At 32.8% G+C, this 15355-nt stretch overlaps 1 protein-coding gene across 1 annotated transcript in view; it reads right to left on the bottom strand.

Moving 5' to 3' along the window:
- LOC134691488 (uncharacterized) overlaps nt 1-15355 on the bottom strand; it is a 277122-nt gene that overhangs the window by 27152 nt on the left and 234615 nt on the right. Inside the window, exons 4-5 of the mRNA XM_063552032.1 lie at nt 7927-7978; nt 4693-4950 (exon numbers count right to left, since the gene is read on the bottom strand). Of these exons, the coding sequence (XP_063408102.1) occupies nt 4693-4950; nt 7927-7978 (310 nt within the window). The remainder of the gene's footprint in view (nt 1-4692; nt 4951-7926; nt 7979-15355) is intronic.

The raw sequence follows: 15355 nt of genomic DNA, 5'->3' as shown, positions 1-15355 counted from the left end.
CTCGGATTAATTTGAAATCTTCATCTCACCTTGAGTTCTTTTCAGTTTTCATCATAAATAGTTCGCAGAAATTTTGAAAGAGCAGTAGAGAAAAAGTCAATAGAGAGTCAGCATGTAGGGACAGAAACATCATAGTCACTTAGGTGACCATCAAGTAACGACAGTAAGTGAGTTCCAGGAACAGAGTACCTACAAGCCAAGTAGGTGAAAAGAAGTCAGCTTCACAACTGTTACCAAACAGTATCCAACCGGCACGGCAACTCAGATATTCATTAGCTACCAAGGATGTGGTTTCAGACCCAACAACTGGAACAGACTCAAATTTAATTATACAACAACTAAGTCACAGTCACAGTTTTATCTTAGGAATATTACTATTTGGACAATTTCTTCTAAAAGTGCATTTCGAACAATTCCAGCTGACAATTCATCAAAGTGATGAGACAATTCATAAGAGCAGTGACTTTAAATTCTATAGTGCATTTTTTTAATTATTTGGATTTATCTTTGGCATATATTGTTATTTATTAAATTGTTAAACGTATTAACTTTGCCTCTTGTCAGACTTAGGGTAATTGTAATTGTAATCATTTATCAGCTGTAATTGTAATCATTGTAATCGTTAATCATCCAAAAATCTTATTACATGTAATTTAATTTAATCAGTTACTTTTCAAAATACCTTGTAATCCTGATTACTTTTTGATTAGATTCTGATTACAAGGGGAAAAAATCTAAAATTGTGTTATATGGTCAATATGTCATGTCTTAAATGAACTGTTTTGTTCATATTCAATGAATATTTAACTTGTTAAAATAGTTTGGTTTACTTTAAGCATGTTATAAGTTCAACTTAATTGATTCATTTACTTCAGTAAAAATAAACTGTTACAGTATTGAAAGTCATCATCAGCCTAATTAAAAGGTATTGTACATATATTCACAATTTAAAGATGTATATATTTGATATTGACTTATATTCAAGTTATACTTTTCTTTAACTTCTGGATTATATTAATCATCTGATCATTTGTTAATATTGTGATTATTGTCACCTTGAAATGGCTAATTAAGATCTGTTTGTATTGCAATTACCAATTGTGTGTAGCTGTATACAGGTTGCATTTCTGTTAATATTGACAATGCATTTTCCCATAGGAACTCCTTTTACGGCTAAAACTGTACCACTTTTACTATGAAGTTTCGAAAAAAATCAATTCCTAGAATGGAAAGTTCATATGCACTACTATTTTTTCAAAGGTCAAAATATAGGGCTGTGTGGCTTATTTTTCGACGTTTATATTCCCCGAAATTCTAAGAGTTTAAACTAACACTAAATTTCTTAACTATCCCTACCTCGACTGTAGGTTTACCATAGATTTCAATATTCACATGTATATTTTCTGGTAACTTTCCAAAGTTATGTCTCTATGAGATGCAACCTACAGATCAGAACTGGAAACCAGTATGTAAACAAAATTAATTTTCTATGAATATTCTAAATCTCCCCAAAAGAGGCGTGGTTTGAGAAACGGCTGTATTTACAAAGTGCAACCTGTAGGGCAATTTATATAATAAAAGATAAGATGTTTGAAAATGTATCGGTGGAAGAGGTGTGGTCACGTTTCTCCAACATTTGATAATTAGACTAAAACAACATTAGGGATTCGGGGGTCCTCTTAAGGACTGGCATCTTGATATTTACCTATAATTCATCTGTTTTTAACTAAAATATTGTCTAAAAGCGGTATTTTTTAAAAGATATAATATATTAAAACATACACAAAATAAAATTCTTTTTTTTTACAAAAATTGATTTTTCATATTTTTTTTAAGTAGCCACCCAAGATTTAAACGTCGATATAATCTAGCATAGTGATGTACATTTTTTATTTTACTTTGTTTTCATATTTTTTATCTCTATTTTCCATTGTAATGCATTATTGATAACAATGTTGCGATCTTGAATAATAAACCATTTTATACACTGAGAGCTATTAAGAATTTATAATAACTTGAATTATTAAGCTAATATAAAAGTTTCAAGATTCAAGATTTTATTTATAACCTCAGACACATACAGGTATACAAGAGGATATTATTATTTTTAAATTTCAAACATAAGATCATAATTAGCGAGACAGGACAGACTTAACACAAATACATTTGATACAATTAGTATTTCATAATTTTCAAGAGTTTACAAGAGTTTAATGTAACACCTCTATGGTTTGCAGGGATCTTCTTTGAAACCTTTATTCTTATGAAAATAGGAATCACTATACCAAGAGACATACTCTGGAACTATACCCGGGTCAACTTGCATTAATTGTCCAAAGCTTAAGTGACAAATCGAGAATACTTGTAGCTCACAATTCACCAATATGAAAATAAGGAGATGTGGTGTGATTGCCAATGAAAAACTATCCCACAGTTAAACACACTATAGTTCATGATGTGATGTACCCAATTTGTATTCTCCCTTTTTCGTGAAAAGTGGACGGATATACTACTGACTCTTCCATCTGCTTAGGTAGATATATCATGGTTCTTCACACTAGAAAACAACAGTTTTCGGGACTTTCTACGTAATTAAAACTTTGTTGTTGTGCAATGTTTTAGATTTGAACATCTACAAAATTTCATAAGAATTTATCAAGAAATAAATTTCTAAAATGAGGTACTGTCAGTGATTATTTCGATTGTTCATGTTATTTTCAATAAAATTCATTAAAAAATAATTTTGAGATTACTTCTTGATATTTTTTTTGGGAATTTTCAGTTTGATTTGATTTTTCCTTGTTTATTCATTGACATGTTTTGTTGAATAACTTGATATATTTGTAATAGTAGTCTCAGTTCAATACGGATACAAATAATTACGTAACAGTCGACCAAAAATATATGAAAAACCAATTATGTAAAAAAAAAATTGTTTGTTCATGTTTTAATCATACCTTCTAATAATATCTCATTTTACAATATCTTACTTAAGAACTGATATCGGTAAATTACAGGTAAATATCAAGATGCCAGTCCTTACGAGGACCCCCTAATTACTTATGTTGTTTTAGTCTAATTATCAAATGTTGGAGAAACGTGACTAAACCAATTTAACAATTAACACCAAAAAAAAAATGTAACAAATATCTTTTGTTTAAAATAAACAAATTTTGGTATATATATGACATGTAAAATGCAATGATTTTTAATACTTATATTACGTTTAGGATTTTTTAAACAATTCTATTACAATTTTACATATATGTTTTTAACTGGTTACTTTATTTCATCCATATGTTAATTTCCGGAGACTGTACCCTGAAATACAAATAAAGTCTGAAACATGTCAGAAGAAAAATACCAAACCTCTATATAAACCTTTATTCAATTGAAGTCAAAATAATTCGGAGATAAATGATGATAAAGTGTAATGGGTCATTACCAGTGACACACTGTTCATGTATATATGTTGTAAATCTTTGTTGTTTATTAAATTGATGGAGTTTGAAGTTATTATTTGCTAACATAAAATACAATCCTTTCTCAAAAAGTTCTACAGTTGTATAAACTTTTATTTATTTACATCATTCAAATTGGTTATTTTGAAATTCATTGTCATCAGATGTAATCATGATTTCTTGCCAATGTAATCATTAATTTAATCAGTTACTTCAGTGGCGGATCCAGAGGGGGGGTTACGGGGGTGCGCACCCCCCTTTATTTTTGCCAATCAATGCATTTGTATCGGGACATATGTTTTGCACCCCCCCCCCTTTGCCCTGGGTTAGCACCCCCCTTTCGAAAATTCCTGCATCCGCCCCTGTACTTTGAGAAATGATGTAATCATTAATTTAATTTAATTGTACAATTGACAAGGTAATTGTAATTTAATCAATTACATTGAAAGTAATCAAACCCATCTCTGCAACTTGTCGGTCATAAGTCTATTAAAAGACTGACCCTCTGTCCCTTGGGTCAAGGCTGAGCATGCATAGTTATTCCCCGCTAGCAAAAAAGCATGCCACACCGGTCCTCGGTGACATATACCTCAGTCATCACTAGGGTTAATGTCATAATACAGATATAAAATAAGCTTCGCACAGTAAGTTATCCATGAAAATTATGTGTCAATCATATAAACCCATTCAGATGGACATGTACACCTTGCAATTGTTCTATACACCAAATATAGTTTACTCATTACTTATATTATCTAAGAATAGATCTAATCATGGAAAATTATGTGACCCAAAGAACCATGAAAAGGAGGTTAAGCTCAGTTGAACCCTACCAAAGAGAAGATGACCTGGTACCTTAAGTACCCGAGAAAGGAAACTTCAGAGCCTAAAACAACATATATATTCCAGACTGAAACCTCAGATGATTAGGCATCAGTGAACCAGATAATAACAAACCAGCTCCTTAATCTTTTGAAATATGAAGCTTTATAAAAGAGACGATGTGGCCACTGCCACCGGAAAGCATCCTTCTGTCTGAGGAGGTACAATAAGACCTTCACCTGACATAAGACTTGCAAAGGCTTGTTGTTTTCAATTGCATCCACAGGTGTCCACATTTAAAGTTACATTTTGTCAATACAAATCTGATCGTAAATTGAAGTATGTTGGAGTTGATTGATTCATAGTTTCAAAACTTTTGTTATATTTGTTTTAACTTTAAGCATCATACCATCAAATTTATTCCATATTCCATCATCAGACATTGCTTTGCATTTAATTTTATGAATTTCTATTCCATTTGTACTGGTAACATCTGTATTATCTTCACCAAACAATCTTTTAATCAATGAAGTCTTTCCTGCCCCTTTCTTTCCAACTACTACTAAACGTATGTCTCTCTTTTTCTCAGAGCCTGATTCAAGTAATTTAAGGTACAGTTCGACAGATCTTTTGTCAGTCATTAATTTTATTTCATTTGGGACTTCATCTACAAAGTCAAAGATATAAAATTATGTTAATGAACATGATGAAGAAAAATACTATTTTACACAATTTATTATAATCAAGTATTTTCTATTATGCACCTTTTTCATTGTTTGTAAATATTAAATATTTAGTTTTTAGCAAAATTAGATGATTAAACAATAATTGAGGGCCCTTTCAAGCCTACAGTCAGGTGAGGATTTTTGTTAAAGGCTTCATTGTGACTTTGCCTATTTTGTCCTTTTCATAAGTAATTTACTGTAAAGTTATCCAACATGTATTTTTATGGGTCTCGAAGTTACCACAATTTTAAAATGGTTTTCCCATTTTACAGTGAAAATGTTGGGCAATTCATGATAGTATTTGTAAAATTACTATGCCTAATATATTTCATAATTTTTTGATATTTTCCTATAGTTGTTTTCCTAAATGCACAGATGAATTGTCATCGACATCTTTTAAATAAACTCACCATAGATACCAGGATTCAAATTTTGTATTTACGCCAGACGCAAACTAAACATTGACCAATGAACCAAGAAAATAAGGACAGATGAACCATGCCAGAAAGACATGTACACTTTACAATCAATCCAATATATGCATTAAATATAGTTGACCTATTGCTTATAGTATCTAAGAAACAAACTTGACCATGGAAACTAAACATTGACCAATGAACCATGAAAATGAGGTCAGGGTCAAATAAAACCTGCCATACTGACGTGTACATCATAAAATATGTCCATACACCATATATAGTTGACCTTTTGCATATAGTATAAGAAAAAAAGACCAAAACTCAAAAACTTAACTTTGACCACTGAAACATGAAAATGAGGTCAAGGTCAAATCACACCTGCCAGTTGGATATATACACCTTACAATCAAAATATACCAAATATAATAGACCTATTGCTCATAGTACAAGTACATATATATGGACATGATCATGAAAACTTAACCTTGTTCACTGATCCATGAAAAAATGAGGTCAAGGTCAAATGAAAACTGTCTGGCGGGCATGAGGACCTTGCAAGGTACGCATATACAAAATATAGTTATCCTATTACTCATAATAAAAAAGAAATTAACATTACAACAAATATTAACTTTTTTCAAGAAGTCACTGAACCATGAAAATGAGGTCAGGGACAATGGACATATGACAGACGGATACTTCGTAACTACATAAGGCATCCATATACAAAGTATTAAGCATCCAGTTCTTCCACCTTCTAAAATAAAAGGCTTTTAAGAAGTTAGCTAACGCTGCCGCCAGATCACTATCCCCATGTCAAGCTTTCTGCGACAGAAGTCACAGGCTCGACCAAGTTTTTTTTCCATATTACTAATCACACGCCATAAATTCATGTGTTAAACAGTTTTTTCAGCACTGGCTGGACCAATAAAATGAGGTCAAGGACAATGTCCATATGGCTGACAGAAATTTTGTAACATAAAGCATCATCTGTATTTAAGCTTCGAAGCATGAAGGTCTTCCATCCCCTGCTACACATGTGGCATTGGTGGTGTTACTCATGCAAGATCAAATCAGGTCATAATTGCTTACAGTAAAAGAGGAAAACAATTAAATGATAACAAGGGAGCCTACTTTTATCAATCCCTAGACTAGTCTCAAATAAATCAAACCAAGTGTACTTGAGTAAGTGCACAACATGAGAAAATCTGACATACATCTGACGTACAGTAACTATGGAACAACAGACAAACACATTTTTGAAAATCAAAGTAAAGATTTATTCCAAGGAATCAAATATTGCATAAATATTTCATTACATTTTATTACAGCATTCTCCAGACAGACAGGGAGGCATATGGGCGAGCAGAAAGACGGACAAGGATGTACCATATAACATATCGACTATGACAGGCAAATAAATTAGAACAAACATTCTGAGAAACATGTCTATGTACTATAGCATCCTCATTCGAAATTAAAACAATAGAAAACCCAATTCAATTGTCCTGCTTAGCGTTTAAAAACCCAATTCATTCAAAGGGAAACCCAATTATTTATTAAAACTATGCATTCCCAACCCTATTAGTTGCTGTCAAGTGCGTCATTTACCCTAAATAATGAATTAGTTTTGCGTAATTAATAAATCTATTTTTGTAAATTAAAGAAATCTACTGTCGTTCTTAAAATAAAGCACCAATGAAAAAGCAATCTTAACTACTCCGGCATTCTCGCCCACTTACGTTAACATAATTTGTTAGTGAAGCGATAAGGGTTGAGAAATCACAAATGGCAGAACTGGCTCCTTGTCGGAATCTTTGAATCATTTGTCCCTTACTAAAATTTTGTATCCCGAAAAACAATCGACACCAGTTCATAAAATTTCTTTTTATAACAAGGAATAGAAAAAGTAGAAAAAGCACATCTTGTGCCAAAGACTTAGTTTATTAAATTATCTCAAAACTGACACATATTTTGAGGATTATAGAGAAATGTCACCTGGATTATCAATTCACTCATAGAGAAAGCAATAACTCTGTGTGAAATGACATTGATTATATATTTATAGTGACTGTTTTGCTGTTTACATGGACAATATTTTGGTTTATGTCACTAACTTGGGTAAAAATAAAACTGTCCATGAATCGATGTTAAATTATTTTAACACATTACCAGACTATAATCATGATAATATTGATGCATAATAAACATGACAATGAATCAATTTTACCCAAACAGAGTAAATTAATGTCTCAATTTTAAAACCATGATGAAAAAAAACCAATACAATCAGGAATATTGGAGTGAAAAAACCCAGTTCAATCTTTGCCTGATGGGTGAACTTGAACTGATGATGCAAAAGAAAAAACTTTTTCACTTGAGATTAAATACAAAATGAGGAGTAAAAAACCTAATTAGTAAATGTTTATCTGGAGCTCTGTATCTATTATAGTGATGAATAATATATATATAATAATAAAATAAGTTAAAGAAAATTACCTTCTATCCCTTGACCAGCAGTCACACCTGGAGATTTCTCTGACATGACAGTCTAAAATATAAGTAATATGCACTGTGAATACATCTTCACTCATGTCCCTTGAAGAACTATTAAAATTTTAAGATATAAACCCCCCAAAAAATAATATATAATACATAATACCAATATATATGTAATACCAATGTTCCACATTACATAAAATATATCCAACACATTTTTATATTTTCAGGATAATGTGTGGCTCAGAGTAAAAGAGAGATATATATAGTTTAAAGGGAACAGGTTTTTTTTTAATTTGGAAAATCCCCTTGTAGGGATATAAAAAGTAAAATAACAAAATTATCGAACTCCGATGGAAATTCTAAGCCGAAAGTCCCTAATATAAGTAAATGGCAAAATCAAAAGCTCAAACACATCGAACGAATGGATAACGACTGTCATATTCCTGACTTGGTCATGTTGGTACTGGCATTTTCTTATGTAGAAAATGGTGGATTAAACCTGGTTTATCTGTTCCCCAAAAAATTATACAATGCAGCAAGAATATTTGTGTTTAATGGAAACTATGGACCAGTGCCTTTCTTACTGATTATTTTGCCTTGACCAAGTTTTATGGTTTTAAAGATAAAAAGCAGAAATGAAAAACAAACAAGAGGCTAAAAAAAACTTGTATCGTTCACCTTGGCATTTTTGCTAACACTAAATTGGATTGATTACTTAATTCAATGATTGAGTAATTGCTGGTGTTTAATGCTAATTTCAGTCATTGGCTATATTGTGAAAATCAGTTTTTATTGGTGGAGGATGCATGAGTACCTTTAGCAAACCATGACCTTCGGCAGGTCAATTAAGATTGGAGTCAAACGCACCTCACAAGCTCAATGTTGGAAGAATAATCAACAAGATTATTTGGTGAAAATAGGAGGTAGGTAGATCTTGACCATCAGCATTTTGCCCCCGACAGATTTTCTCCACCTATTGTGGTTTCAAGGATTAAGACAATTAATGCATTTTACCCTCATGTTCTCTTATTAACTATATGACAGTCATATTTTGTCGTTTAAGGCTCATACCTGTCAACTGACCCGTATTCTGCGGGTGTGACCCGAGATTTTCACAATTATGAGAGATCACCCGGGACACCCGCCGGGTCATTCAAATAACCCGGGAATTCTGAAAATGACCCGATTTCACCCGTTTTTCTTAGCTTTGAGATTGATTTCTTAAGTAATATTCCTTTGAAATACCGGCAAATTCGTAATTCTTCCATGAACAGGAAGTTCATTTAGCTATACAAACTGTCAAATTAAGTGACCCATTAAGTGTATGGCTTCACTTGACAGCTTTGGTGTCAAACAAACTGTTAATTAACACCAATTACCTTAGCTTTAGGTCGTAAATAAATTGTAAACATATTTCAAATAGACGTCTAGAGTTACTTCCCCTTATTTGTCACCATTCAAAATTATTCCTTATATTTACGTTTTATGGGTGAAAAAGATTAAATCATTTATAAATATAAAATTCAAATACATATTGAAAACTAAATTTTTATTATTTATATACCTTAATACAATTTGAAAAAAAAAAGTTGAAAATTATTTTTTACATTTATACCTTCTTTAACTATATTTTATCACAGTCTAATTTCCTTCTTTAAAAAATATTGATAAGTTTAAAGGCTCTTAGCCAGCAATTTCAAACATTTAAAAATCACTTTTGAACAATTTTAATTCTTTATTTGGATGAATACAAATGGTAAAGAACATAAGACTGTTACACAGAATTATAAAAATCTCTAAAAGTGCAATGAAGTAATAATTAATAGGATTTAAAATGACTTAACCAAGTGAACATGCATTGATGTTGTGGTGTCTTTGATATACTTTACAAGAAAATGTACCATAAATACTGAAATTCAGCTCAAAAAAGTTCGTACGCGTTATGACCTGAGATTTGATTCTTCAATGCAGGTCATGACCTGCATTTTCATCGTCACAGGTTGACAGGTATGAGGCTATAATTCTCTTAGAAGTCATCCAGTTGTTTAGGTTGTATTGGCAATTTTATAAATCTTGCATTTCTGATTAAAGAGCCTGTATCGCTCACCTTGGTCTATGTGAATATTAAAGGAAGCAGATGGATTCATGACAAAATTGTGTTTATGTGATGGTGATGTGTTTGTACATCTTACTTTACTGAACATTCTTGCTGCTTAAAATTATCTCTATCTATAATGAACTTGGGCCATTAGTTTCAGTGGAAAATGTTAGTAAAAATTTAGAAATTTTATGAAAATTGTTAAAAATTGACTATAAAGAACAATAACTCCCAAGGGGTCAATTGACCATTTCGGTCATGTTGGTTTATTTGTAAATCTTACTTTGCTGAACATTATTGTTGTTTACAGTTTATCTCTATCAATAATAATATTCAAGATAATGACCAAAAACAGCAAAATTTCCTTAAAACTAACAATTCAGCAAATCTGACTGGCATAATATTGTTGTTACCAACAACGGGTTGTCCGATTCATCTAAAAATTTCAGAGCAGATAAATGTTGACCTGATAAACAATTTAACCCCATGTCAGATTTGCTCTAAATGCTTTGGGTTTTGAGTTATAAGCCAAAAACTGCATTTTACCCCATGTTCTATTTTTAGCCATAACGGCCAATTTGGTTGGTTGGCCGGGTCACCGGACACATTTTTCAAACTACTAACCCAAAGATGATTGTGGCCAAGTTTGGATTAATTTGGCCAAGTAGTTTCAGAGGAGAAGATTTTTCTAAAAGATTACTAAGATTTACGAAAAATGGTTAAAAATTGACTATAAAGGGCAATAACTCCTAAAGGGGTCAACTGACCATTTCAGTCATGTTGACTTATTTGTAAATCTTACTTTGCTGAACATTATTGCTGTTTATAGTTTATCTCTATCTATAATAATATTCAAGATAATAACAAAAAAGAGCAAAATTTCCTTAAAATTACTAATTCAGGGCCAGCAACCCAACAACGGGTTGTCCGATTCATCTGAAAATTTCAGAGCAGATAGATCTTGAACTGATAAACAATTTTACCCCATGTCAGATTTGCTCTAAATGCTTTGGGTTTTGAGTTATTAGCCAAAAACTGCATTTTACCCCTATGTTCTATTTTTAGCCATGGCGGCCAATTTGGTTGTTTGGGCGGGTCATCAGACACATTTTTTAAACTAAATACCCCAATGATGATTATGACCAAGTTTGGTTAAATTTGGCCCAGTAGTTTCAGAGGAGAAGATTTTTCTAAAAGATTACTAAGATTTACGAAAAATGGTTAAAAATTGACAATTATAACCAAAAACGGTGAAATTTCCTTAAAATTACCATTTCAGGGGCAGCAACCCAACAACGGAATGTCCGATTCATCTGAAAATTTCAGGGCAGATAGATCTTGACCTGATGAACAATATTATGCCAGTCAGATTTGCTCTGAATGCTTTGGTTTCAGAAAAATGAGCCAAAATCTACATTTTACCCCTATGTTCTATTTTTAGCCTTGGTGGCCATCTTGGTTGCTTGGCCGGGTCACGCCACACATTTTTTAAACTAGATACCCCAATGATGATTTTGGTCAAGTTTGGTTAAATTTGGCCCAGTAGTTTCAGAGGAGAAGATTTTTGTAAAAGTTAACGACAACGGACGACGGACGCCGGACGCCGGGCGCCAAGTGATGAGAAAAAGCTCACTTGGCCATTTGGGCCTGGTGAGCTAAAAATGAAAACAAGCATTTTGAGAGCATGGAATGACAATACATACCGGTTGAAAATTCATTGTACTGGAACAAAATTCTAACTTGATTTCTTACTTGTCATGTTGTAAACTATATAACAAATATCAAAATAATAAAATGCTTCGCTGAGTGTAGCTAGATACGACCGTGGAGGTCGAACCCTAAACAGTTCGGGCAAGTTTGGACACAATATTCAAGATTGATACTGTCTGAATTTGGATTGTGATCAAATTTTTGATATAATATAAGTTTCTGAAACAAAATAAATGTGGTCAAAGATCTTAAAAACTCGAAATGGGACATTTAATTTATCTAGAATGGTCTGATATCCAAAATCTAACAACATGGTTAGATTCAATTTTAGTTGAAATCAAACTCTGTTTAATTTTGGACCCTTCAAACCTAAATATGGACTAATTTGAAAAACAGGGCCCAAAAAAACAAAATCTAAATGCACAATAAGGTTTAGCATATCATACAGCCGCAATAACTCAGTTTTTGATGAAATCAAACAAAGTTTAATTTGGGACCCTTTTGACCTCAATGTAGACCAATTTAAAAATGGGGCTCAATATCCAAAATAGTAATACAAGGTTAGAACCCCAAAAATTAAAGACTTTAAATTAATCCCATTGAAATTGGTTAAAAGATTTGTCTTTATTTTCAATTGCAGATTTCCTGCTATTGCTCAATACTGTGCAATTGAAGATTTCTTGCTATTGCGCAATGCTGTGCTATTGTGCAATACTATGCTATTGTGCAATACTTTGCAATTGAAGATTTCTTGCCATTCCGCAATACTGTGATATTGCCCAATACTGTGCATTTGTGCAATACTGTGCTGTTGCGCAATACTGAGCAATAAAAGATTTCTTGCTATTGCCCAAATACTGTGCTATTGTACAATACTGTGCAATTGAAGATTTCTTGCTGATGCGCAATACTGTGATATTGCCCAATACTGTGCAATTGCGCAATACGGTGATGTTGCTCAATACTGTGCTGTTGCGCAATAGCTTGCGCAAAAATGTGCAATTGCGTAATACCGTGATGTGGCTCAATACTGTGCTATTGCGCAATACTGTGCTTTTTTTACAATACTGTGCAATTGAAGATTTTGTCTTGAAACTTTCCAAAAAATTTGACTTTTCAAAAATTTTGAAGAAAAAAATATCAACCCCCCAAAAAATGGCAAAAAAAAATCCTCGAAACTTTTGAACCCCCCAGGAGTAATTACCCCCAAACTCAATCCAAGCCTCCCTTTGTGGTATTGACACTTGTAGTACAATTTTAGAGAGATCCATACACTAAAACACAAGTTATTGTCCGGAAACTACAAAAATGCTTGTTTTTGGTCCTTACACTGTTGGTACCATAACCCCCAAAATCAATCCCAACCTAACTTTGTGGTATTGAACCTTCTGGTAAAATTTCATAGAGAGACATCAATTAAACTAAATTAATTGTCTGGAAACCAAATATGTCTTCCGACGATGACACTGCTGACGACAACACCTACAACATCATAGCATTATAAATATGAACGTATAAAAATGCTGAAAACAGATTACTTTCCTTTATTGTTTAAGCCAAAGGACCATAACTCTGCACAACACTTCAGACCGGAACAAACTCCGAAATTGTCATTAGTAAACCTAAAACTGTATTCCAAATATCAAATCAACATCTGTAAGCATGACGACAAAAAGTGTGGAAAACTAATTATTAGCGTGAATTTAAGAAGTCAAAGGACCTGCCATGTGAGGGACTTAAACTCATAACCTGAGTGTAAAAAGGCTAGTGATATAATAGTTAGCTATGTAAAAGGATATTTGCTAAAGTAGGACAAAGTTAGTTGTAGGCCAAGGTTAAAATAAAATACAGTTATCTCCATTTCTAAGCATTCTATACAAAATAAAACTAGAGGCTCTGAAGAGCCTGTGTCGCTCACCTTTGTATATGTGAATATTAAACAAAGGAAGCAGATGAATTCATGACAAAATTGTGTTTTATTGATGGTGATGTGTTTTTAAATCTTACTTTACTAAACAGTCTTGCTGCTTACAATTATCTCTATCTATAATGAACTTGGCCCAGAAGCATCAGTGGAAATGTTAATTAAAAATTGACTATAAAGGACAATAACTCCTTAGGGGGTCAATCGACCATTTCGGTCATGTTGACTTATTTATAGATCCTACTTTGTTGAACATTATTGCTGTTTACAGTTTATCTTTATCTATAATATAAATATTTAAGATAATAACCATAAACAGCAAAATTTCCTTCAAATTTCCGATTCACGGGCAGCAACCCAACAACAGGTTGTCAGATTCATCTGACAATTACAGGGCAGATAGATATTGATCTGATAAGCAATTTCACCCCAAGTCAGATTGCTCTAAATGCTTTGGTTTTTGAGTTATAAGCCAAAAACTGCATTTTACCCCTATGTTCTATTTTTAGCCTTTGTGGCCATCTTGGTTGGTTGACCTGGTCACGCCACACATTTTTTAAACTAGATACCCCAAAGATGATTGTTGCCAAGTTTGGATTAATTTGGCCCAGTAGTTTCAGAGGAGAAGATTTTTGTAAAGATAACTAAGATTTACGAAAAAATGGTTAAAAATTTACTATAAAGGGCAATAACTCCTAAACGGGTCAACTGACCATTTCAGTCGTGTTGACTTATTTGTAGATCTTACTTTGTTGAACATTATTGCTGTTTACAGTTTATCTCTATCTATAATAATATTCAAGATAAAAACCAAAAACAGCAAAATTTCCTTAAAATCACCAATTCAGGAGCAGCAACCCAACAACCGATTGACCGATTCATCTGAAAATTTTAGGGCAGATAGATCTTGACCTGATAAACACTTTTATCCCATGTCAGATTTCCTCAAAATGTTTTGGTTTTTGAGTTATAAGCCAAAAACTGCATTATCCCTATGTTCTATTTTTAGCCGTGGCGGCCATCTTGGTTGGTTGACCAGGTCACGCCACACATTTTTTATACTAGATACCCCAAAGATGGTTGTGGCCAAGTTTGGATTAATTTGGCTCAGTAGTTTCAGAGGAGAAGATTTTTGTAAAAGATTACTTTAATTTACGAAAAATGGTTAAAAATTTACTATAAAGGGAAATAACTCCTAAACGGGTCAACTGACCATTTTGGTCATGTTGACTTATTTGTAGATCTTACTTTGCTGAACATTATTGCTGTTTACAGTTTATCTCTATCTATAATACTATTCAAGATAATAACCAAAAACAGCAAAATTTCATCAAAATTACCAATTCAGGGGCAGCAACCCAACAACCTATTGACTGATTCATCTGAAAATTTCAGGGCAGATAGATCTTGACCTGATAAACATATTTACCCCGTGTCAGATTTGCTCTAAATGCTTTGGTTTTTGAGTTATAAGCCAAAAACTGCATTTTACCCCTATGTTCTATTTTTTAGCTGTGGCGGCCATCTTGGTTGGTTGACCGGGTCATGCCACACATTTTTTAAACTAGAAACCCCAATGATGAGTGTGGCCAAGTTTGGTTTGATTTGGCCCAGTAGTTTCAGAGGAGAAGATTTTTGTAAAAGTTAACAACGACGACGGACGACGACGGACGCCGGACGCAAAGTGAAGGGAA

Source organism: Mytilus trossulus, chromosome 11, assembly GCF_036588685.1.
Source record: "Mytilus trossulus isolate FHL-02 chromosome 11, PNRI_Mtr1.1.1.hap1, whole genome shotgun sequence".
In the NCBI taxonomy this organism is placed as follows: domain Eukaryota; kingdom Metazoa; phylum Mollusca; class Bivalvia; order Mytilida; family Mytilidae; genus Mytilus; species Mytilus trossulus.
The sequence above is the reverse complement of the archived record's forward strand: the minus strand, read 5'-3'. Positions and strand labels throughout refer to the sequence as shown.